Source organism: Watersipora subatra, chromosome 6 (genome assembly GCF_963576615.1).
Source record: "Watersipora subatra chromosome 6, tzWatSuba1.1, whole genome shotgun sequence".
In the NCBI taxonomy this organism is placed as follows: domain Eukaryota; kingdom Metazoa; phylum Bryozoa; class Gymnolaemata; order Cheilostomatida; family Watersiporidae; genus Watersipora; species Watersipora subatra.
The window spans coordinates 47,037,395-47,064,591 of record NC_088713.1 but is presented as its reverse complement, the minus strand read 5'-3'; the positions used below and the strand labels follow the sequence as shown (position 1 = coordinate 47,064,591).

Here is a 27,197-nt window from a genome sequence, read left to right as displayed (position 1 = left end):
ATGGATAGATGGTTAGATAGATAGTTAGTTAGTCAGATAGATATATAGATGGTTAGATAGATAATTAGATAGATAGACCGATAGATAGAAGGATAGATAGACAGACAGACATACAGACAGACAGATAGATAGATAGATAGATAGATAGATAGATAAATAGATAGATAGATAGATAGATAGACGGAAGGATAGATAGATAAATAGATAGATGAATAAATAGATAGAAAAATAGATAGACTTACATAGTAGGTAGATATTACTTTTATTACCACATGTTAATACCATTAAGAACAAATTAGATCATAAGAAAAAAAACAAAAATAAAAAAAAGTAAAGTAAATTATGTGTATTAAAAAACAGAATGTACCTTAAAGGAAGAATTTATTCAAAATATACTGCTAAGTTATCATTTTTTGGTGTAACTGTTTTTAAAGTTGTATAATTTGACAGAACTGCATGTATTTTACAGATTAAGTTTAAATCTAGTGATACATAGGCTGAGTTATAACTTGGTCCCTGTAAACAATTTGCTCAACAATTCAAATTGTCCATATAACTGCCTACTTGTTAATATCCTTCTTCCTTTAAACTTAATTCTTTTGAAAAAATACATATTTTTATAAAACTGCTTTTACTTTACAGAATAAAACGAAAGTTAGCTTTGCATAGTCAAAAGGAAATTTTAATTTATCTGGGCAATATGTTCATCATTTTAAGTTGTTGATATAACCGCCTATTTTTTTCAAGAATATTGCTGATTTTATAGTAAGACAGACTAATTAGTAGGTACGTCTTTTATTTGCTCTTGATGCTGACAAAAATCATCTTAAATATATTAAAAAATCAAAAGAAAATTTCAAGAATATTGCTAACTAATGTTACCATTTAGTTAAAAAAGGTTTTTCTATTGATGCAAATAATGGAAACAATTTCCATTAACTTATTTCGCATTACCAAGTTTTATTAAACAAGCGTTATCTTTCATTACACATAATTTTACTTTACTATTATTTATTTTTTGCAGTTTATTTTATATTTTGTTAAATGGTCTAAATTTTTTAAACAGCAATGACCAGTTTCATTAAAGTAAATATCTAGAGTATCTATTAAAGTTTGGATATTACTTTACATAGTTTACTACGGTAGCGACTAAAAATGAAATCTCACTAGAATAGAACTTGTTCAACATTTTTAAAATTTTGGTCTCACATTGTTTGTTTTGCTTGAAGGTTAGCAGAAGCCTGTTCTGTAATTATTTCATCTAATGTGATGCATTCTCTCTCTCCTTTCCTTCTCTTCTTCCCTCTCTCCCTCTCACTCACTCCTTTCCCTCTCTTCTTCCCTCTCTCTCTCTCTCTCCCACTCACTCCTTTCCTTCTCTTCTTCCCTCTCTCTCTTTCTCTCCCTCTTTCTATCTCTCTCCCTCTCTCTCTCTCTCTCTCTCTCTCTTTCTCTCTCTCCTTTCCTTCTCTTCTTCCCTCTCCTTCTCTCCTTTCCTTCTCTTCTTTGTTCTCTCTCCCTCTTTCTATCTCTCCCTCCCTCCTTTCCTTCTCTTTTTCCCTCTCTCTCTCTCTCCTTTCCTTCTCTTCTTCCCTCTCTTTCCCTCTCTTTCTCCATCACTCCCCTTCTTTCTCTTTCCCTCTCTCTCCCTCCTTCTCTCCTTTCCTCCCTCTCTCCTCTCTCCCTTCCTTCCTCTCTCCCTCTTCCTTCTCTCCCTCTTATCTTTGTCTCCCTCTCTTTCTTTCTCTCCCTCTCTTTTTCCCTCTTTACTTCTCTCTCTCTCTCTTCCTCTCACCCTTTTTCACTCTTTTCCTTTTTTCTTCTCTCCCTCTTTCCCTTTCTCCTCCCTCTGTTCCTCGTTCCTTCTCTCCCTCTGTTCCTCTCTCCATCTCTCTCCCTTTTTCCCTATCTCCCTCTTTCTCTCTCTCTCTATCTCTATCTCTCTCTCTCTCTTTCCCTTTCTCTTTCTTTCCCTCCGTTGCTTTTTTTCTATCTCCCTCTCCCTCTATTTCTCTCTTTCCTCCATACCTCCTCCCTCTATTCCAGCAGCCAAGCTAGGCAGTCGCCTTACATTATATTTGACAATATATATACAATAAACCACCTGGTAGAAACCCTACATTATAAAAAGACCAAAATGCAAATCACAGGCAACTTATGATCTAACAGTAACAGTGTCTTTTTTTTAAAACCTTCCTTTTCATCATCTGCGTCATCATGATTTGATCACTTTTGCCATCTCATTTGCTTGGTTAGCAGGAGAGTGACAAGTACCTATTTCATTATGTCAGTCCTTTCTATTATTAATTTCTTCTGTCGGTTCAATTTCCTTCTATAGAGTTCCTGTCATTTTTAATGTTCTTTTTTCCGCCTGAACTTAGGGGCACTGCTGGAATTTTTCAAGGGTTGTCTATATTCCTTTTTGTGCTTATTTGACAGGGGTTCCATTCAGACGTCTTAGTATAACATATATCTACTTGTACTGTAAACTATGTATAAACTGTAGTCTCCAGTATATAATACACATGAAGAGCATTAATTACCACCCGTTATTTTTTCAATGTGAAAGTTTCATACAAGATTATAGAATTATCTGAGTTTTAGAACTATACTAGGTGAATACCCAAAATTTCACACATAATAAAAAACTTGAATCCCTTATAAAATTAACTTTTGTGAAGCACTATAATTATCGACTATATTTTTTATTCAATGCAATGGCTATTGTGCATAGCCGATGTATACTATGTACTACTGAATGCCTGACATTGCACAAGTAATAATAACAGTTTTCGCATAGAAAAATGATTTTCAATTAGTTAAGTTTCCTTGCCCAATGATTTTACAATATAAAAATCTAGTATTTTTAAAAAATAATTGAAAAAAAGTCACCATAAAAGTTTTATAATTAATATTTAATGTTGAGCACTTTTAAGATATCAAAGTTATAGCCACAACTTAAATTCTCAGTGTTGATCAGCACTTTTATTAAATCAAGTTAATGCGATCATATTCCTTCGCAGGCCGTAGTCGCGGTTAGTGCTATATCCATACAGTCACACCTTGACGGGGTCGTTTGGGATCGTATAGAGAAGTACATTGAGTGGACCGTGGGCTACTTTAATGAGTCAACAGTAGAAGCTTTCATACAGAGAACAGGAGGATGGGTTAGGCAACGCATTTCACAAGCTTCATTTATGAGCAACTCTACTTGTAGACGCTACTTTATAACACAAAAGACGTAGCTTCAGACTTCAAGTGGCCTGACTACTGAAGTCGTTTAAAATATTTCAATGATTGTACTAATTTAAAAAATTGGGGTTTTGTTAAAAGATTTCTACAATTTGGTACAATGTGGAAGTAATTTAAAAATATTACAAAATAGTCAAATATGTTATCGAACTTAATATTAACTTCATCAGTTTTTTATTTTTATTGTTTTTTTGCATGTATAAAAAACGTCACTTTTTTGATGATCATTAATGCCAACAAAACGTTATACATGCATTTTAGTCAAATGTCCAGGAAGTTGCTCTGTTCATCACTATCACAGCCTCCGATTGCATATTTCTTCCAAGCAACAGTTGTGTTTACTTGTTGCTAGAATAACTTGACACGGAACAAGTACTTTAACAAAAGATTGTCAATTTAAATATGTATTAAATACATATTTAGAAAATACATATACACATTATAAATTTGTCTAATTCCAAGTTGTTTTTTTAATTTGGGTTTTACATAATACATTTTAATAGATAATTTTATAAAGGAGTTAGCGTAAGCCGTTTAGATTGTGGAATGAATGAAGTACCGTGTATTTTTTAAAGCTAGTTTGTTTCAAAACTTGACAATTTTTATACACAAAAAGATCTGGAAGCTAATCATGTTTATGTGTAAACTTTCAACAGTTGCCATTTATATCAATTGCTATTTTTTCAAAGACGAGTGTGCAGGGAGATTTCTATATAATAAAAAGTATTTAACAAAACTTTTTTATATTTTAGTAGTAAGTTTTGCTAAATCTAAAATATGTTCACAAACCGGTAAACTGTCAAGCATATTTTGCATATTTTTTTAGACTTTGGTTGTTTACTATAAAACTATATTAAACATTTTATACTACATTAAACATATCTGATAACATACATAGTATACATTATATATAGTAACACATTTTTCTTTTTAGCAATTTAATCGCGATGAAGCTTTGTTGATTTTAATCTTGAAACATTTTGGTGGTCAGATTAGCTCAAACATCAAAACAACCGCAAATGATAAAAAATAACGATCTTTCTTGATAAAATCTACTAAAATTTGTGTAAGTTCATTTTAACATTTACTTTTTTGAAAAAAAAGATGTGTGTTCTGCTAAAATAATTAGCCAAATAAACAAGAGGAATGTAAAAAGTCCTAAGGCTCAGACACACTCGGCGATTTTATCGCGAGAATTATGAGGGGCATAGAGATATCGCTGGCGTGTGTCTAAACAAACTTGAGCAATTAATCAGCAAACGATGATGTAGCTTTGTAGCTTTGTAGTTTGTAACGACGATGACTCACAAACTGCCAATAAAATTCTGTATCATTAGTTTCTTCGGAGTTATTAATAAATTTAGGTAAATTAATGTGGTGCCATCTAGGCAACGATGTAAACAACTTCCGCTTTTGTTATTAGGCCTATCTCACTTTCACGAATTGTACACTACAAAAAGACATAAAAAACGATTTCTGTATTCTAACAGAGGTATTTCACAACTTTAATATAAATAATTTATTTATAATAGTTTTTCATGATTGATATATTAAATATTTATCATTCTCAAGATGGCCAACCTGCACAACAATCGACTCCAAACGTTGGTTGTCAACTAGGTTTTTTGGAATTTTGGTGTGTTATGTCGTACAGGACTGAGATTGCTTCTATTAAATTTGTGAACAATTCAGTTTTTATGTTGATGATGTTTCAATTGTAACAAAAGAGCAAAATGCTGCTGCTATACGTTCAGCTGGTGAACATCGATAAGAAAAAATACCTGCCATAGAACTGCATTCTGAGTAAAATCAACCAATCGAAATGCATCTCACAAGCGACCAAGTTGTGCTAGAGAATGTCTAGGGTTATCACTTTGTATGAGCTTGCTGAGCAAGTTCTGGCTCAGATTAGTGCCACGCAGCAGCGCGATATCACTCTACATATCGCCAAGTGTGTCTGTAACTTTAGAATTAGCTCGCACCTTGGTCTGGCACGGTCAGAGGAAATGCATGACATAATTACTAATTATACTTTGGCAGTCTTGAGTGCTGTGAAAAATCATCAGGTTTGCTGATAAACCACAGAGAGTAACAGTAAGCTGAATCTCACCAGTTCAAACCCTACATGATGTAATCCTTTTTCTAACTGAAAAGTTGGTTAGAAGGGTGCACGGCACTGATTACAATCAAGACTCTGGCAGTTTATTAGCCATTAGAAATTGTCTGATGTAATAAGTCTGTACAATTAACCTGGAATACCAAAAAGCGGATGATCAGCACAGTTGTTAGACTGTCAATTTGGGCGCACTGAAAGTTGAGAGTTCTAATTCTATATGGTGCAACGCTTTTGTCCCAACTTGTATTGTGGCTTTGAATGGACAGGCATAAATCTTACTATAGTGAAGAAAAGTACAAATGTCATTCAATGCATTTTTTGCATTGACTCATGGCTTAAAACAGATTATTGTAGTGATTAACGGAACACCTGGCATTGCACGGGTATTAAAAACCAGCTTATAAAAAGTGGCAGGTAATGTAGTTGCCTGCCACTTGCCATCAGCCTGGCACACAGCTAATGGTTAATTTGAGTTATGTAGTAACTTACTAATAAGAGCCGTGAGAGCAAGCTTCAATGACTTGCCTGTACACTACACTGCGCTATGCATATTTTCACTCAGATATCGACTCATATCGACCAATTAATCCATCAACTTTGCATAGCTTAATGGTTTAGCATATCTTCTGGGGAATGAAAGGTTCCGATATCAAATCTTTTGCAATGTGGATTTTTCTTTCCAAGATTTTAATATCTATAGCTGGACAAACCGAATCACACACAAACTTTGAGATTTATATACATGTATATAGATTGGTGTTTAGGCGCTTGCATAGTCTCCTCATCAATTAGGTAGCTTGAACAATATCCAGGTAGATGAAACCTAATACTGTGTTTACTATTTATAAATGGTAAACACAAATTGGTATAATGATTTTAATAATTTATAATTTAATAATTTTATTAATAATAACACCAATAAATGGTAAATTATAAATTTACCATTTACCAAATTATAAATGGTGAGCACAGTATTTTTCCCGTTATTCATTTAAAAACTGTTTTGAAACATAACTGTATGTTTTCAGGAGCAGCTAATGAACAAGACCAGGGAAGATGATATAGCAGCAAGACGGGTTCTCGAGACCAACCCTGTTTGGGCTGCTATTGGTTTTAACGTTGCTGTGGGGTTCATTGGTTTTTTTCTGGGATATCTCTCTTCTCAGATGCTATCACAGTGAAGTGACGAGCATGAGCAAATAACTCCTAAAAAGCTACTGCTAATATCATCTTAACGAAAGAAAGTTTTAAAAGGGAACAAACATGTTTTACTTGATCAATTTTGCTACCTTTATTCCTTTCAAAGTCTGTGAGCCATTTTAACTGCAAAACTTGCTAACAAATTTTTTTATATCTTTCCAGATTGGTAAACTTTTAAATATAATAGCAATGCATAAAAGAACAGGAAAATGATGAAAATGAATAAAAATTACAATGATTTATGTTGAATAGAATAGTTGAAACTACATGTAGCTTATTGGATGAATGGTAAAATGTCTGTAAGGCATACAGTATTACACTAGATGAATTCAGGGCCAACACTAGCAAGGCCTGAGGACTACTTGGGCAAAAGTTCATATCTAGATGAGCATTTTTGTCAAATAAAAATTTCTAAAATAAATTTAGTTATGTTACAATAATAACAAAATTTATTTAAATGTTAACGTAACAACTTTAGTGAGTACTAACATCAAGCTTGATGATGCTGGGGGCTCTTTCCAATTCAGCGCAAACAATTTCATGACAAGAAACTATGAACACCTTCATTGAGAACAATTATTGTCTTAATACGTAAAAAAATAGATTCTTGAATTTCTAATTCGATTGATCACATTTGTACAGAAAACTAAAGTTCTACGGTTTCCAATTGAGCCTGGCATTGCTTAGAGTGTACCTGTTTTTACACAATAAATAAACTGTAGTGTCTTTTTTTACAATTTTTTCTTCACGTGAGAATTTTTTATCATCCCGGAACATCACGGAACATGACTGAACACCACGGAACATTCCGGAATATCACGGAACATCACCGAATTTCACCGAACATCACGGAAGACCACGGAACATCACCAAACATCACGGAACACTACGGAACATCACGGAACATCACGAAACATCACTCTATGATTATGTTCCCCTTTGTAAAGCGGGTGAATGGTGCATGTGGTAGCGTGTTGGTCTTTGAAACTGAGTGCAAGGAGTTTGAGACTCGCATAAAGGAGTCTTTATGAAGCGCATTACTGGCCGCCCGGTATTTCTTCAGTGTAAAAGTTTCAAACAAGATTATAAAATGATCAGAGTTTTATAACTACAGATAACTACAGATTATACTAACATGTATACTATATGAATACCCGGCATTTCACACACAAAAAAAAGTGTGAGTCCCATATAAAGTAAACTTTTGTGAAGCACTTTAATTATCGACTATATTTTTTATTCACTGCAACGACCTCAAGCAAGATGACAAGATCAAAGTTGTAGAATATAGTATACTTTATACCATAATAAAATAAAACCTGCCTTTACTAAACCCAGAATATTATGCTAGTTTTTATGTTATATTAGTGATACTAATTCACACTAAATACCGCTGCAATTTGTCATTTTGAATCAATTAAATTAATACACTGAATTTCAAACCTAAAATAATCTTTAACACAAAATCTACTTTAACTCTTTTGGTTTCAAGCATGGTAATAAAACTATCCAGTATAGATCTAAAATGACAGTGAATACTTATGTAGTAGTGAGGGAACGATTCCAGGTCTATTTAAATGCATGTAATTATCATCAATAGATTTCTCTCTTGTGTCCTATTTATTACACACTCATCTCAATACATCGGCCCTTCAGTCATGTATTTGTACAAAAAATAACTGAGACAGTATTAAACAGGGTATAATTGTATCTTGTCTTTGAAATGATCACCTTTAATTTGTACCTGAATAACGTTTTTCATTCTTTATTCCTGCAATGATAATTAAGTTAGTTCCAGTGGCTGTGCTCAAGTTCTGGTTGGGGCGATATAAACACCGATTCATTTTCTTACAAATGCAAAGAAAAATAAAGAACTTGAAGTGTAGATTACACCTGCAGCTTTTGTGCACAGATGTTCAACCTCAACCACTCACTCTTCAATGCATACCTAGTCAACTAGTTGTGCCAACTATGCCATTATGCCTAACCACAACTTTGTTTGTGCTCTTTCTTGCTGAGGTCTATTCTACCAGATGTCTTACACAATTTATCACTGTATAATACAAGGTATATGAACGACAGTCGCTTCTAGTAAGGAGTTTTTAAACCTAGCACAAATAAGTCCAAGAAGAGGCTGGCACGAGTAGATCGCTGAAACTTTTTACCTACACTGGAGAGAGCTTGGCCGAGTATTATTGATTCGGATCTATCAGTAGCAAGTAGTGCTGCATGATAAAGTGGTATAATTCGATGTGACGATATATTTCTGTGGATGATTTTATATTGGGTCAGTTTTTAAATTGATATGAATATCGAAGCCGATATTTGGTCGAAATATCGGCTTATTTTGTTTTGCAAAACTGTAGTTGTCCATTCTCTTTATTCTAAAGAGGGGACAACTCCTGTTTTTCAACTGATATCTTTTCATATCGTTCATGTTAAAACCTAACAATATACGGTATATCGAAAGAAGACAACTCCAATGTTCGATATATTTCGATATACATTATTTAGAGACCACGTAATCAAATGTGCATGCAAAGATATCGTGCAGTACTAGTAGCAAGCGTTTTTATGATGTTGAATACTATGCTTACAGTGAATGCTTTCCTACAATATTTAACAAAGCAAAATGATGCCGAATGTGTTAGGATATTACCGTTTGTACAATTCAGAATGAGAGCAACTCCGAACCCATTTGAAGCAAGAAAGCACAATTGATATTTCCGTGTTACCATGACCCAAAAGCGAGTTTAGTTTAACAAGTCTTGTTTTCACAGATACATCACAAATCTTGGAAAGCCTATATAGTACGACTATGAATAATTGAAACGATAAGGTGCAAATTCAGCAGCAGATAACTCCAACCCCGTTCGAAGCATGGAAACGCGGTGATTGTTTTGGTCGCAGAAAAGCTGGGCATGTATGTGAATGTGTTTTAGACAATTATTAATTCTCCATTTTTCGATAAAACACCCGCTTGTTGTCGATTAGTCATTGATCTTAACTATTATAGTAAGATTGTTACAGGTAAACATTAAAATTGTAAAACTTGTAGCTTCTAACTTCTATTTGTAAAAATTGAATTAAGAACTGAGTTGCTCAAAGCATACATACAATCATTGCTAGCATAGTCAGCCAAGGAGACACGAGAAATAGAATTAAGCTATAAAAAAACATTAGCGCCTTCACCTGAGTTTTGGTGCGCATGTTGAAGATGTCAATGCCTACAATGAACTCTCTAAATGACAGTTTAGTAACCTTGACATTGTAATAATAATTCATTTTTGATGATAACCATTAAGTTGGAAATAACGTTTAATACAAGCTATTCATTACATAAATAATATTATATTATTACCCATAAGATAACATAATCACAATTAAAAGCAGTAGCTAATACCTGCTGCGGAAAATTTGATCAGAGAATCACAAACAATACCTGCTCCCACCTGCTAGCATCATGGCAGACGCGTGTAGAAACAACACCTTCAGAACTGCATAAGAACTAATCTTAAAATATTTCACAAGACAGTGGTGGCAAAAAAACATGTCAAGTTTACCTGAAGGTCAGATATAATTCCAAATAAAAGTGACTATTTTTTGGCATGTAAACATACAGTGAGCACAGGGATATATAGGAACCGTGGCTTAACGTAGCCACTTCAATGCACAAAAATATTTTAAATTGAATAAAAATAAAATAAAAATACAATTTTGATAAATATAAAATCCCAGCATGTGAACTTGTTTGACTTAAACTCCAGACACGAAACTAGGTTTCGAGAATGATCTTCTGCGAAATCTCCGAGCGGCACATAGGACAGTTGAAGAGAGACTGACAGCAGTCCAGACAGCAGCACACATGACCACATGGCAGAAACACGATGCCCGTCTGCAAAAAATATAAAAACCCATAATAATAGAAAAACATTAAACAGGGTTTAATTGTTTGCAAGACTACAAGATAGTTCGTCCAAGACTTTGCTCAATGGAAATAGCTCTATGGTTTTGACTAAAAATGAGTTGACCTGCAAAAAATTATGTCTGCCAAACTATGCAAAAGGCGAAATGTTCAAGCGATCGGTAGGATTGCTTTGGAGGCTAGTCAAATTAAACAGAACGTGAGTAAATCATAGTAAACCAATCAGAAATGACAATTTTACCAGTTATGAGTACTAGTAACCTAGCAATGCAGCATGCTGTAAGAAACCTTTAGGTGTAGTAACTAGACAAACAGTTACTTTAAAATACAACTTCATGGTTGATTGGCGCGGTTGGTGGTGTATTGACCTATTATGTTGCGTGTTGTGAGTTCAAATCTTGCGCAAAGCTATTTTTTATCTTAACTTGTAACCATGGCTTCGGGCAGATGGACAAACAGACAGACATGTCTCTTATTAATAATAGTATAGACTAGATTGGACAAATGGATTATTCTATCGTCAATTAACTTCTACCAATTTTAGTAGTTATTTAACCTCTTTTTCTTATTAGTCATTTCATTTATATTATTATTATTATATTATGATATGATTATGATTTACTCCATTTAATTTTTTTCGTCGCAATGGTGATTTGTTTTCATAGAGTGTTAAAAAGCAAACTCACCCGATATCCGACTTGACAAAGTGATCCATTTTTAAAGGAAACAATCTGTTAAGACCATGTTTTAAACAGAGCCTGTCACTGTATGACCAACATTAAGATAATTTAAAACTGAGTCACTAAGAACAAAAATGGACACCCGTTATTAGTCGATGCTCAAAAAGCAACTACGACCTTGACCCGTATTTTGACGACCTCTAGAAATAGTTGAAATAATATTGTTTACAGCAGCTGGCCCATGAATTGGCAGCATTCCAACTTTGGATTTGGTACAATCTTGCACAAACTGATAGTTGAATTTCTCAGTTATTCTGCTAAATAAAGAAAAGTTAATGCTGAGGCAGATAAATGTATACTCTCATTTGCATTTTCGTCAATTATTTCCAATAATAAAACTGATTTAAAGAGCTTGTAGACTTTAGAAAATACAATATTCTCCCAATGTGTGGGCAGAGTTTGTCGATGAAGATCTATTCTTCAGCTAGTTTCACTAAAACGTACTATTGAAATGTTCAGCACATACTGCTTGCAAAAGATCATTACTCAAATGGATCGTGATCGGCTATAGCAGTCAGGAACTCGGGCTAGTATTTTATAAACAATGATGGCACAATTTCTTTTTCAAACACACAAGTAGACAGCCATACACAGCAGGCGCTACTAAAACGAAAATAATCCGTTGCAAGAATTTGTATATTATAGGGATTTTACGTTCTAAGAACGGTCAAATTGTCTAATCCATTCCAAAGATTTTTCCAAACTCACCCTTTGGCAGACCAAAAAAAAAATACAGACTCAATTTTTTAATTTGTTGGCTGCATCGTAACTGTAATATTATTAGTTTATATCGAAAACTTGTCTCCTTTTTTTGATCGATTTCACTGGTTTTATAGACAATGATTGCGGTAATTTTACAATAGGTTGATGGGGAGCGTACAAATTTGACGTCCATATTCAACGATTTGTTCATTTTTTTCTAAACAGCAAAGTCTATTCTGCAAAGTAAAACTAATAACTAGTAACAAATATTTTATACGTTTACCATAAAACAAAACAAAAGTATATTTTACTAAAAAACTATAAAAAGAGTGGTGTGTACCTATTTGTCATCTATATTTATGCATGGGTCAAGGTCAGAATAAAAGATAACTTTCGGCGATACTTCCAACTCGTGACATTCAAATTAGTACACCAACAATATAACACCTGCACCAATCAATCGCCTTTGGGCATTCATTAACAATTGCGTAGCTACCTATCCTCTGTTTTGTCGACGCATCTGACGATTTATCAGGACAAACTATAATGTCATGAAAAATGTATATACATGTATAATAAATGTAACACTATACGCACACCAATTTTTATCACAAGTGCGGCGACATATGTTACCATTCAAATCGAATTTGAGAAGTTGCCCCTACTTGACACTTTACAATATATGGAATTTTTTACATAGTAAGAAGCCAAAAACTGCATAATTTTTTGACGTTACCTGGAATTTACATTATATGAGGTAAACGTTATAGGAGTGTCTACTGTATATGCACTTTGTTGCTAAGCTATTCAGGAAGCAAAAGCGTGAGCCCACAACTCCTTGCTCGCCATACCTGCCGATCCAGACAAATGACACACTCAGTGGTAACGTGAGCGAGGACCTCCAAAGGAGCACTGGCTGAACTAGATCGAGCCCCCAAGTCGTTGGTAGAGGGTGCAGAGGGAAGGCTGCTGGCAGCTTCTGGTACTTTCTGTAATAAAGAGGCTCCCATTTATGAGTCAGTGACAAATGCTTGGTAGCACTTGTCCAAATAAAAGACAACTTCTCTAGACATATTTTATGACATGAATGGCAACAGAGTGCCGGAAGTGTCCTTGGCTGTCCAGTCACAGTCAAACAGTCATATTGTTAAGTCTTTTTATACCATTATAATATAAACTAAATATAATTACAATTATACACTGCCATGCCTATACCCAGAATATTACGCTAGTTTCCATGTTACAGTAGGGATGTCAATGCACATAAAGCAAAATATTGCACTTCGCTATTTAGCTGATTTCAAATTCTTCCATTACCAAATTCTTTTTTTTTTATCGACACAAATAAATACTTCATAAAACCTAATATTTGATAACCGCGCTTGTAGGTTGCCATAACTTTGATCCACAAGGTCTATGAAAAAGAATTTTTTTTACAAGGCGAGACTAAGCCTAGGATTTACTGTAAGTATGATTTTTATTGGCTCAACACCTGCAGATGATTGGTTCCTTTCGTTTAAGTATCACCTCGATAGGCTAATTAAATAACCACCCACTAATCAGAAACACTTTGTACGACGTCTGCACAAGTTGCATCAAGCCACTCTTGGCCATACGCAATCGCTGGGCCAAACCGCACTACGCTGCTTGCGGTATGCAATGAGTTAAAACATGTAGAATTGACAGCTATTTGATTCAATTCAGCAGATTTTAAAACCGAATTGAAAATCCTAATTAGACTACACAGGAGTTCAAATTGACAGCTCAAGTTTCTCTTCTGAATGCGCAACATTTCGATTTGACTTAGTTGAGAAGGATGTGTAAATCATCGTACATATGCCGGTGTGTGAATTAAAAATGATTCCAATGTAGTTTACAATTGCAAAAGCACTTGCTTTCGCACTTTTATATCTTACTGAGAACACAAAACTGCCGGAAGTCTACTCAACACTTGGTAGGACCGAGGGTTAACTCTGGAGTTCATAAATACTCATGATAGAACAGATATATTTTAGTTTTAACAATTAAGAGGTTTCAAATGGTTATTATTTTTCTTCCTCAGCGTAAGTTGTTTCAATCTGATCTGTTTGAATGGAAACTATAACAACATGTATTACAGATGGTCCTTATATAACGACAGGCTCTCTTAACGACGACGACTCGGAGTTATGGCACCATGTTAACATTGTCAAAAATATGCTTAAAGATGAATTTGCACAAAATTTTAGTAAACTTCATCAGAAAGTATCAGTATTTTTCTATCATTTGCGATTGTTTTTGATGTTTGAGGTGATCTGACTGTCAGGATGCTTTCAATATTAGAATTCACAAAACTTGATCTCAATTAAAACGCTCAGAAAAAGAATACATACAAAATGACGTCACTAGTTGTTATCATTCTGATAATTGATATCGGCTTTTGGGTTCAAGTTGCAGTGCTACATGTCTCTGTTACGGTCTCTTTGCAACTATGAACATCATAATTAACTTCCCCCTAATTTGAGCATTTTAACAACGATCAAGTTTCTTCAAATTTAATCTTAAAACATCCTGGCAGTCAGATCACTTCAAATATCAAAAACAATCGCAAATGATCAAAAAATACTGATACTTTCTGATAAAATCTACTGAATTTTTGAGTAAATTCAGGCAAAAGAAAATAAAAAGAAAATATATTTCCTAAAAGCATTAATGTAATAATAAATGTATAAATATTACACATGTACGATAGCCATGATATTTTTTACGCAAGTACAGTGTCGAGTACTAGGCAAATATTCCTGCTAAAGCTGGAGCATATAAAAAGATCTACGGTACATACCAACGCTAAATGCAAAGAAAAATGCTGAAAAAGGGAACATGAAGAATAGGTAAAAATATGGAACATCTATTAAGGTAGCCTAGCATTTGTTGACATACTCGTGCACACACAGAAGCTAAATGAAAAAGAAAAAGTTGAAACTCGATATACTTGTTAAAGATTTACATTTATTATGAAAAGCCGATAAAAATTAGAGAAAGAGAAAAGGTGAAGAAATACAGTACAGTGTGTACAAACTATAGAAAAACAAGGGAGGCTCGCAGGCGTTTGTGAAACGACGGTATAACTTAATGACGAGGTCTTCAAAATGTAATCTCGCTGTTAAGAGAAGACGACCTGTATCAGGTTGCTAGGAAAGTAAAGTCTGCTATTCACAGATAACAACTGTCAACAAATGACTTGTGAGAGTTGCGATAGCAAGAATACAAATACTGTGTGTGAACAATCTCTTGAAGATCAAATATGTCTGCTTAGATTACTGCAAGCAGAGACTGTGCGGGTGTTTTTAGGAGCTCTGTTGTACAAGCTAGGCTCTGTAATCTTGGCTGGACATGTCCAGTGGCAAAGGAGCCTCGACAACTGGAGACATCCCAGTTGCAGCAAGTAATTCAAGGTTACATGTCATTGCTGTTACCATGAGTTGTTTTTTTTTGGAAATTGAAGCCCAACCCTTGTTTGCAGGTCAGGCGCTCTATACAACTAGGTCACGATTACCTATAAGCCTCATGAAAAGAATGCATCAGTGTTGGATCTTGAAAAACCAAAACTTTACTGTGCAAATATAAAGGTGCGTTTACACAAATAAACTTTGTCGAAGTTGTGTTGCCCCTGAAAGAGTGGAAGCAGGAATAGTTTCTTGTCTGTTTATGATTTGTGGAGCAGTCTTTTTGCAAATACTCCACCAAACCAACACAGACTTGGTCTATACAGAATAGGTCAACTTTTTTAACCAACGAATCACAACATCAACTTCATTAGCTTATAATTATGGGGCTATTAACATTGTGAGATATGATTGGTTAACTCTATGTTGTACTCCATCAATGACAGCCGTCAAAAACAGACAAACATAATATGCAGTATTTCTCTGATTTTGTGTTAGCGGCTGTAACAAAGCCGTGTTCATAACCATTTTTAATTTTACGTCTAACAGATTATGTCAACGAGGAAGCAACTCCAATATAGCGTGCCAGTGTTAACGTGACTTCAACTTGAACCGCTTTTCAATTTTCGTTGCAAATATGGGATTGTGACAGCGTTATGATTCATCATTCTTGATCGGCAACTTTCATAGATGAAACTGGTAGAACTATTAAACTGTCAAATATCGCACAGTCGTAGGTCAAATCTCACCAAAATGGCCTTATAACGATAAAACATCATATAAAGCCGGTCTACAGGATAAAATAGACCTCAAACCACCAAAAAGGCATGAAGTCATTGGAACTATCCACTACCGACAATAATCTTCTACTCTACTCCGAACCAAACACCATGACAGCCCTCGATCATATATCTTACCCCTGATGAGTCAGAAGTTGGCAGTTCGCCAACCTTCTCTAAATAGCTGAGCGTATTCTTCAGAATCGACTTCCGTACACCAATCTCATGAACCCCCATCTACAAAACATTTCAGCCAAATTATTAATGAATAGGCTTGCTAGTACGCATTGAAGCCTAGAATGAGAGTTGTCTTCTACTTAAAAAGAAAGGATGACTCCTCTCATTTAAAAAGATATGCCAAAAGATTTCTTGGTCAATTAAACTCATCCATAGCCTAATACTAAAGTAGCCTAATAGACAGCCAAATATCAATAAATCCATGTTTTTCATTGTCTGTTATTCTGTTAGAATAATATATGTATATATTATGTATTATACATATATATGTAACATGTATATGTTACATAACATGTATATGTAATAGTATATACAGTGAAACTCGGCTAACTCGAACTTCACGGGACCGAGCGAAAGTGTTCAAGTTATCAGACCGTTCAAGTTACCAGAGCACTGTCACAAGTCCATGTATTTATTTATTTATTAGTAGATACATGCACATATACAAACTATAATATAAATCAAATGCATAGATTGCTTGTTGCAAGTTAAAATGCCTCTCATGTAATGTTTTAACAATTTTCATCAGAAAGTATAAATATTTTCCTATTACTTCATATTTGTTTGTTCGTTTTAGGTGATGTGACTGCCAGGACGTTTTCAGATTAAAATAGGCAAAACTTAATCGCGGTTGAAACGCTCAGAAAAAAGACATATTTTCTTTCGAGCGTTTTAACAAAAACCATTTTGCCGAATTTTCTTTAAGCTTATCCGAAGCATTCCTCGCTTCTCCTTGCTTTCGAAGGGATATCTCAAAACGGATGTTTAGTAAAATTTGATTTTTGCAAACCTTTAGAAAAGTCATTAACAAAATTTTTTTTGCCGATAGCGGTAATAATGACGCCTAAGAACTACTAAAAGTTGATGTTTCTCTTTATAGCTTGGAATAAAGTGATATTCTAAAGCACAACCATCTCGGTAGCCATTGGGCAAAAACTGTTCGAGTTAACGAAGTTACGTTCGAATTATCTAAAGCAATTTATCATTGCGTGGGAATGGACCAAGCAAATCCGTTCGAGTTAACCATGTGTTTGAGCTATCCGAGGGCGAGTTATCCGAGTTTCGCTGTATACTATACTACAATTACTACAAAAAGTAGAGAAAGAGAAAAGGTGAAGAAATACAGTACAGTGTGAACAACCCACAGAAAAGCAAAGGAGATCCGAAGGGTTTGTTTAACGACGGAATAACTTAATGACGTGGTCTTCAAAACGTAATCCCGTTGTTAAGAGAAGTCGACCTGTATCTGGTTGCTAAGAAAGTCAAGTCTGCTATTCACAGATAACAACTGTCGACAAATAGCTTGTGAGAGCTGCGATAGCAATAATACAAATGCTGTGTGTGAACAATCCCTCAAACATCAAGTATGTCTGCTTTGCTTACTGCAAGCAGAGACTGCACAATTTTCAACTGATTTTAAAAAGCTTTAAAATCAAACTCTACGACAAAAGCTTTAGCTTTTACAAACATCAGAGGGTGTAATACTGATACTACATATTACTACGATAACGTGAGTGTTTGTTCGCTGCGTGTCACACTCTTCAGCCATGGTTGCAGGTTGAGCTAAAGATTATTAAAAGCGGGTTCAAACCTGCAACAACCTGCTGGTTATAATAAATAGGGTACAAATTTTGTGTAACAAGTGAAAGCAAATGCAAAGACATTTTCGAGAAAAAACATTTTCTGAAAAGACCTCCAATCAGATTGAAATAACGTTGGAGCCGAGAAAAGCAGAATGTGCGACTCACCCTCCTCAGGTCGTCATCTGTGAGAGACTTCATCGTTTCAATCGATACTTTATGCTGTGCAAACCTTGGTACGTAATCGTCTGCCCCTGCCATGCTCAGTATGTCGACCACACTGAACTCCAGCTGTGATTCCTGTGTGCAGAAGAGTAGAGAATTGTTAATAACTAATTACTAACAATCTTGCAGTAGTTGTTAGCAAAAACCAAAATACCGTAAAACCTCTATTTAAATGCCATGGCATTCTATTTTTCAACCTTTCTGCTATGGTGGCAGTCAAATAAAGGCGGCATTCAATCAGGTTTTATGGAAGTTGTAATTTTGTTTTTTGGCACATAACACTTCTAACTCGAGTCGGCAAAATCCAAAGGAAAGTTGAACAAAATTTTCTTTTCTTAGAATACTAACCAACAAATAAATCGTAAAACCAATTGCCTGTTATGAATTATTAAAGCTATTGGAGCATCACATTAGAACGAAACTACTAGTGCTCCCTAACCAATAGTTTAAAGTAAAATGAGAGGATAAATCCAAATACATAAATTTGCTTCTTTGTATAATAGTAACTGGATGGGGACGACCAATGACTATCAAGTGTAAAGTCAAGCCAAACTTGAAACATGCAACAAATCGACATTCTGATGCAAAAATCGACCAGATTCCATGTAGCTCCTCAAAATGGAAGGCTGCCATGCTAAATTTAACAGTTCCCATGCCATCTGCCAAATGAAATGCGTAAAAGATTTGGCCATTCATATTAGACATGCTGCCTCTTGGCATAAGGAGGTTAAAGACTAGTGAAAGACGCAACAAGTGAGCAGACAGGTGAGCAGATAGGTGCGCTGCCACATGACATCAGTATGGTAAAACTGAGCTGTTTCACAGCAGCACCCACTTTCTGAACTCAAAGATGTAGATGGCACCAACTTGGACATAGTAGACACTGGCCAGCCGGTCTGACACTAGAGATGCTGGCTAATCTGACTCGGCCCAGCCTGATCGATAAAACGACTTTAGCCAAACCGAACTGACCGAAAGCCAGATGGAAGAGAAATGGCCCTGGGCTCAGGAGCCATTAAATTATGTTTTGTTGATTTTTTGCAAAAGATAAACGAGATTTAGTTTAGACTTTCGTGATACCAGAAACAGAGGTGTAGAACCAAAATACCCGTCACTTTTTACCTGAATTGTATTTTGTCAATTCTTTCATATACTGCTTTCAGTTGGTATCGCTTTGTGTCAAAGAGTGGGAAAGAAAAATTAGAGATCTTTCGAAAATTATGTTTTAAAGTTGTGCTACTCAATATGGACAGTTATGATCAGCGTCAAATGCCCTTAATGCTGATGAACTTACTGTTTACTAAATACTTTAAGTATAAAAAAGTAAAACACAGCGGAGCACTACCAGATGCATATCACAAGGAGCGCTCACACGACGCTGATCCCTTCATAAGGATGACAACTTCAGCATAAGGCTGATAGCTCCAATATATATAGGCACGACGATTCCAATATACACATGAAAATTTCAATATAAGCACACCAATTTTAATATAGAGATGACAATTCCAATGTAGGAATGACAACTCCAATATAGGGATGACAACTCCAATATAACATTGACAACTCCAGTATAAGCAATGTGCTGAATAACTCTTTCACTACATATAACAATCAGTAACTAAAGTAGAACTATTATTAGTGATGAAGCTAATGCATAAAAAAGTAAAGCGTTAGTTGTTTATTATTCTGCCAAAAACAAACAGTAGTGATTAGTATCCTTGAGAGTTTAAAATTATCTCAAAACCTCTCATTTCCAGTTAGATAAGAAATATAATCCACGCAGCGACATTGAACATATTTAGGTAACCCCTAATAATGAAACTCTTTCAACATGGCGCGCTTAATGGTGCTGATATGAACATCTCTAATAGTAATATTGATTTCGTTTCCCAAATAATTTTAAGTGACTCAAAATCTTTTTTCGACTCATCCAGACACACCCAGAAAATTCCCATTTTTCATTCTCCTAACACGAGTTAAAATTTAAAATCAGTAAAAGTAAAAAAAGACTAATGAGTCTTTTGCCGAAATTTCAACTAATCGCACAAAAAACTGAAGGTTTAGTGCTTCAAGATGAAAACTTCAGCTTTAACAGAAACCAAACTGAGCATATGTCAACAAAAAATTTTTTTGTCTAAACGAGCAAAAGGTTTGGTAGCATGAAACCTAATCAAATGTGAATAGTTCTAGAGTGTGTCAGCAGAACCTAGTCTAGCTTCCTGGGATTACTGGCTATTCACAGTCGAAGTATCACTACAAGAGCATTGATGAAACAATATTAGTGTCCAATATAGATCATCAAGCTACTGCGAGGGGGGCTGGCTAGCTCCTGAATAAAGCTCACCCTGTCTATTTGGGCCTGAGGCTTCCTATCCAGCAGCCTTTGCATTTGAGCCAACCAATAATCTGCAAGATCTTCATCCCTTGCCGTTTCCATCTCGACCTACGCATCAAACAAAGATTTGGTTGCTAAATGCACATTATCAACCAAAGCAAACATTTAGAGAAGTGGAGCAACAGATCATAAGTTTTTTGCGATTTACAGAGAGGTCTGGAGTTACGAGGATCGTGACTTACGCCGCTGTTTTAAGGTTGCAAACGCGCTTGATGAAAATATCTAAAATAATATTTACCGTAGCTCCATCTTAAATCACTCCTGACGTAAGTGACACAAACAATTGCGAACCAATATCTGACGAGCAGGGAATGAATACGTTTATTGTAATTGTGATGGAGAAAAATGGAATCAGTGCGTTACACAGTGTCAGTGGTATGCAATTTTACCTGCGCTTGCCATTTTTCGTTTTCTTGCCTGCTTGACCTCTTGACCTCTTTCTATTTTAGCCTTATAATATGGCTCGAGAGCGCAAGGCAAGTTCTTCTAATTGTAATGCATCAAAAAAGAAAGGTCATCACCATGGAGGTGAAACTAGATATTAAAAAGAGTGCAGAGTAATACACTCAGGATGTTTCGACTTACTCTAAAATTCCTGTTACACCACATCTTAGCTCTTTCGCTACCGCACTAAATTTGCTATTCTGACCAAATTAATTGAAACGGATTTTCAAAAAATCGATATACCGCTAGTATTTATGCAATATTTTGAGAATAAACACAGATGTTGTTTCACTGTAAAATGTAATTTATTCAGAACAAAATTCTCTACAAGATAAGTATAAAATTGTTTAGTGAATCCCACTCTCACAAAATTTCTTTCACAACCTTTGCTTTGAAAGAATGCGGCGACTATTGCCGCATTCGCTATCGTCAGATCGCTATCGTATTGCCATGACGATAGCGATCCGGTTTTCCCCGTTTTGAAAAATGATTAGAAACGGAATATCCTAGCATAAGAATTTTTGATTGGTGGCGCATGATCGGCAACAAGGTTGTTTCATCGGAGACAAAATTTGACTGGTCTAGCCAATGTATAAGCTTTGTCATGAAAAGAAAAGTGAAGCCCTATTGATAAGCTGATCCATCGGCTTACGGTAGCAAAAGAGTTAAGAAAGCATCGATGTCATAAGTCAATTACTCCATGTAGTCAAATGAAGATATGACTTCGGACAGTGGAATGGCCAAGTACGGTAGCATGTTTTCGGGAAAGCGTGACATCTAAAGAAATCTTAGGAAAAGATTGAAACAGCTTTTTAAAACTTTTAAGGGAACAAGATTTTCACTTGAAACCCAAAATTCAATTTAGATGTACCTCCGTTAGCGAACAAAGCAAGGATGTATTCAAATGCTGCGGAGTAATATTTTACAGCTGCTAATGCAAAAGTTATCAGCCAATTAAGCGAATAATTGATCAGTTTTAAAAGCCCTAAAGTGGTAATAAATGGAAGATCTTATACACTTTATAGAATACCAGCGATAAAGATGAACTTACACAAAATTTTAGTGAATTTTATCAGAAAGTATCGTTATTTTTCTATTATTTGTGATTGTTTTTGATGTTTGAAGTGGTCTGAATACCAGGATTTTTTTAATTTAAAAATGATAAAACTTGATCACAGTTAAAACGCTCAGATTTAAGCGAGGTGTGATTATGACAAGTGACATCATTTCAGCACACATTTTTCTTCTCAGTGGTTTAACAGCGCCATTTTTGTCGATTTTAATCTTGAAACATCCTGACAGTCAAACAACCTTAAGCATCAAAAACAATCACAACTGATAGAAAAATACTGATACTTTCTGATAAAAATTACTAAAATCTTGTGTAGGTTTACCATGAAGCCAGGCAATGCTCAAGATTTCATTCAACTTCAACGCAAATAGTTTTACAACAAGAAACTATGAACATGCTCATTGAGGACAATTGGCCTTAATGCATGCGAAGATGGATTATTGAGATTCTGACCAGATAATCGTTGCATATTTATACAGAAAGCAAAAGTTCTAAGTTTGCCAACTGGTTCAGGATATGCTTGAAGTAGACCTGTTTTTACATATTAAATGTGCTGTAGCGAGTCTGCACTTATAGCTCTTCCATTAAGTGAGAACTTGTTAGAGATATGGAACGGCACTCTTATAATACTACAGGTTATCTAAGAGGTTATCTACTTATCCACATACCTTTTCTATGGTATGTGGATAAGGTATATAATGGTATGTTGATCTGACAAGCTAAAGGTCACAGGTTCGAAACCAGCACAGATCGACGTTTCACATGTGATGGTTGAAAAATTACAAAATTAGACTTCAGTTCATTAAAGACTGAACAGCAGTGAACTATTTCAACTAAATACAATATGGTTTGTAGAACATGATGTTAACATTATAAGATGAGTTATAAAGTGTAATACAATAAAGAAAATTTGAAATGTGATAAGGAAATAATTGTACCATTCTTTTGGCAATTTCTTTGGAGCGCAGATCTCTCTTATCCATGAGAAGTTGGAGCAGACGAGTCAGATGCTCCCTTTGCTCCGTCAGCATGTCCTGCAAGGAAGCAATAGCCTCAACTAGTAGTATAAAAATGAGAAACCACAGACTAAAGGCTGGTTCACATTGCATCACCATATTTCAGGGTTGTCCTCTCATGATTATTAATCAACTATGCGCACCATAAACCATATCGCCGAGGCAACACGAGTATGTCGAAAAACATCGTAGTTGAGAAACTTTCCTGATAGCCTATTGTGTCGAGCATCCATGAAAGTCAGTGCAATGTGCACCAATTCGGCGATGGTGATTGGCTGTCACGGATTGCTTAGTCTATACTTCATTCCATGATAGTTGCTGCAGGACTAGTATTTACCCGTTTTAACAACCATTTTGTGTAATGAGCATTAGGTCTCAGACTATTCATCGATGCAAACACAGATGAATTTGTGATAATGTACCACAAACGCTCACCCAAAATTGTGGGTAAATGACGACATACATGTACATTGTGGACATATAGTGCGGACCATCAGTAAAGAAGTAAGGCATATATATACATGATAACAAAAAAATATTTCATGCCATCAATGCACTTAGGCGAATATATAAACCCCATCGAAGTGCTATTTCACTTCATATCAAATGGAATCTTGACATGGCGAGCAGCTCAACAGTGACATTCAAATTATTCACATGCAAATTATTCAAAGTTGAATAACTGAAGCTAATCAATCTGACAATCCATGGGGTTTTGATGCTTCAGAAGGAAGACATTAGAAGAGAACTTTAGCATCTTGAAGGGCATAAGGAGTGCTTGATATTTACGCTTTGTTGTGTTTGGTCAATCGATTGCCAATCGATTGAAGTAAGTTTCAAACACAATGCGAAATGATCTAAAGCAAATTAGAACAATTTAGAAAAAAAATTCACTCTGAAAAATAGAACATCGCTCTAACTAAACTTGGTTTAAAAATAATTAAAAACAAATACTACGAAACTAAATACAATGTCTAGTAAATATTTACTATAATAAGGGTTGTGTCTATCCAAAGCAACAGTTGGATGTTGGAAAAAGATTTCATTCCAATTGATCTGACTTGGACATTCAGCTTATCTGGCAGGCATGCTACCAACCGCGGCAATGACAGCCTTGTTGCATTTGGGAACAAGCAGACAGATAGTCGTCATGCTTGATGATCTTTCACAGTGCGCTGGACTGGGTGTCATAACAGCCATTGATTGGTATAATACGAAAGGAAAGAGATTATGCTCAGAGTTGGTGCCTACAAAGTGTTGTCTAGGTTGATGCTAGCACTAGCATTTTCAAATGCTTCATATTTACTGTATATTTATTTATTTAAATTACTGTATATTTCACACAAAAGTCTAAAATAGCAAAACCACAAATTACAACCAGTCTTCTACCTGTTTTGCCTTGTTGTCAGACATCTTGTTCGCCATCTCAACAATCGTGAGTCTTGCCAACTGCTTCTCCAGAGAGCTGATGTCGAGTGTCAATTGCGAGTGTCTTTCATCCTTCTGTTTCATGAGAGACTCCAATGCAGCCCGCTGCCAGTTCTCCTACAGACATCAAATATCAAATCTGAGATACACTAAATTTACACCAAGTACCACTTCCTGTCAGACATAGAATGATAAATGCTTAGAATTGAGAGTGGGATGTTACTGGGCGTCCCTACATAGAAGCTGCAGTGTGCTGGTGCACTTATTTCGCCAAATACTATTTAATTATGAGCAGATTTACATATACGTGATAAATGTTTCAAAATATACTACTTGGTGACAAATTGGCCAGGGATACTGACAAAATGGCAAGGCAAGGGTTCAAAGGGTTAATAAATGTGAACATTAATTTTTCCGATATCTCTGAGCAAAAATTCATATTGAACAGTTAGAATTGTTACTGCAGTCATACCTCGAAATAAGAGCATTAAGTATTCTGGGTAACGGCCGTCTGAGAAAGAGCTGAGAGCAAATGTGTACACTAAACTTTTGTGGCCCAACGAAATAGAAATTTTGAATTTACCTTGAATGAATTTATCTTACTAAACAAACACTTGAAGCTAGATTTTAACATTTCACTAACTTACTTTAATTTTGTTGTCTCATTTTTTTTTCAGTATGTTTCAGGTTAGTCGTGGTTTGCCTCGCATTCACAATAACTTTTCACCAACAAAACTGAATTGATGAGAAAGACCGAGCAATGCTGTACTCGAAAGCGACCTCTCGCATACTTGACCATATAGTGGCCATCGACAGCCAGCTCGTATCTAAAAAATTAGGTGTATCTCAAGGAAGAAACTTGGTCGAAACCCTGCTCGTATCTCAATTTTCTCGTACGTCGGAACTCTCGTATGTTGCGGTATGACTGTACTAACATTTACGAATCTGACAAGAGCTTTCGCTGCGCGTATTTACGCTAACCTACGCATAAGCAGAACAGGTTTTTCCAGGTTTACCAGCTTTTATCGATTCTACTTTACGCTTTTGATGTCAGAACTTCCACCAGTCAATTGTTAACCCTTTAGAAATCAACTCTCTGTTATACCTACACTGTCCAAAAATGTATCGTTCAAGCAATCAACTGTACTGTCAATAGTATTGCTGCTATATCGAATACTAGGTTTCAATACAGGGATAGTGTAGAGACACCTGGGTGAGCCAATGCAGAAGCGCTGTGCTGTGCCGACTAGCGGATCATGTTTCTATAGGGCTCTGTAGTAGAGTGATGGTTGTGCGAGGCCTCATGTCAAGGTTGTATCTTTGTATCAGTTTCAATTAAAATAATAAATTAGAGTGTTTTAATAATAAAACTTCTGTACATGAAGCAACAAGAAATCAGGACCTTTGCACAAGTGCAACGCAGTTGGTCGCTACGGCCATTTCCAAGGAACAAAGATGGCGCATTGCACAGGTTTTTTGGTTTTAAACAGCGATACTGAATCCCAACCGAATGAGCGCGACACGGCTGTTTCCATGATGGCATGGCAGCACCATATAGAAATGCGCCGCTATACCGTCGCTGTATGGGAACAGTAAATATGCTCGAAAGTGTTCAAGCTTACTAACAGCGCCATTATAGCTTTAGTACCTTATACTGTCCAAAAAGGCGTTAACAATAATAAGGCTAGTCAAAAAACAAACAGTTGTATGTTTTGATAATTCTAGAGAAAACTAGGTCTACTTGTGAAAAAGTACAAACATCGCTTTTTAGGCTAAGACATAGTCTGAACGAAAACAGATTTATTTAAAAACCAAATAAATCCGCCAAGTTTACACAAATCACAATTTAGCTTCCTAACCTACTTTAATACAATTTTTTAGGTATGCAACTTTTGATTGATCTGTTTTACCTTAGTATAAATCAGGTTATCTACTTGATAGAAATTCTAACGCACGAAAACATGAACATAGCTGACAATTTGGCTGAAAGATGTCAAAATATACTACCTCCCATTCCAAAGACCTACCTAACTCCCATCCCAAAGACCTACCTCATTAAGCATAGCCTGAACTGTATTGTGTTGCTCTGTTCCCTTCTTTGTAAGAGTTGACGATATCTGTTGATCCTCGTCCAGAAACCTATAGCCAGATGGAATCATAAAAGATCTTTGAAAATGTTGTTAATGAACCTCGCGTGCTTGCATGGAGCACAACCAATCCAAGATGTCACTTGTCAGATACTCAGCTCTTTGACAAATAGACAGATGTCATGGCTAATGTGTATATGCCCATACTAAACTGAATGCTTTTGTTGAAAACCAATTGGTGGCTCAATTTAAGCAAAATTTTATATTAATTTATATTTATAATTTACGACAAATATTCAAATCATAAACTAAAGCTTTATTCAAACACTAAAACTTGGTCCCATTTTCCTTGCTATCTAGCGGAGCAAAAAGGAAAATGTCCATTTCTAGCGGAGCACAAAGCTTAAAGGTTGACTTGCAACAAAATTCACATTACAGTTATTTGGTATCATAAGATTAACCATGTCTTACTCTGTTGTGTTGCAGATGCCAAATATGTGGAAATGTGATTACAAGCTCTTAAAAGCTCAAAAACGAACAGTTAATCGCAGCCACGCGAGACCGCCATAGT

At 35.5% G+C, this 27,197-nt stretch overlaps 2 protein-coding genes across 2 annotated transcripts in view; both read right to left on the bottom strand.

Annotated features, from left to right (window-relative positions):
- Positions 1–1,314: 1,314 nt before the first annotated feature.
- LOC137398323 (putative uncharacterized protein DDB_G0271982) lies at positions 1,315–1,617 on the bottom strand. The gene has a single exon (XM_068084431.1). The coding sequence runs from the start codon at positions 1,615–1,617 to the stop codon at positions 1,315–1,317; it is 303 nt and encodes a 100-aa protein (XP_067940532.1).
- An 8,286-nt stretch (positions 1,618–9,903) lies between these two features.
- The window catches only part of LOC137398498 (E3 ubiquitin-protein ligase LRSAM1-like), a 63,218-nt gene continuing 45,924 nt past the window's right edge, over positions 9,904–27,197 (bottom strand). Inside the window, exons 12-19 of the mRNA XM_068084614.1 lie at positions 26,591–26,678; positions 24,501–24,656; positions 23,034–23,129; positions 20,529–20,627; positions 18,125–18,256; positions 16,278–16,376; positions 12,787–12,924; positions 9,904–10,463 (exon numbers count right to left, since the gene is read on the bottom strand). Of these exons, the coding sequence (XP_067940715.1) occupies positions 10,344–10,463; positions 12,787–12,924; positions 16,278–16,376; positions 18,125–18,256; positions 20,529–20,627; positions 23,034–23,129; positions 24,501–24,656; positions 26,591–26,678 (928 nt within the window). The 3' untranslated portion in view covers positions 9,904–10,343. The remainder of the gene's footprint in view (positions 10,464–12,786; positions 12,925–16,277; positions 16,377–18,124; positions 18,257–20,528; positions 20,628–23,033; positions 23,130–24,500; positions 24,657–26,590; positions 26,679–27,197) is intronic.

Bases quoted from the DNA above. Each gene is read 5' to 3' on its own strand.
- LOC137398323 (XM_068084431.1), bottom strand. From the start codon at position 1,617: ATGGAGAAAGAGAGGGAAAGAGAGGGAAGAAGAGAAGGAAAGGAGAGA.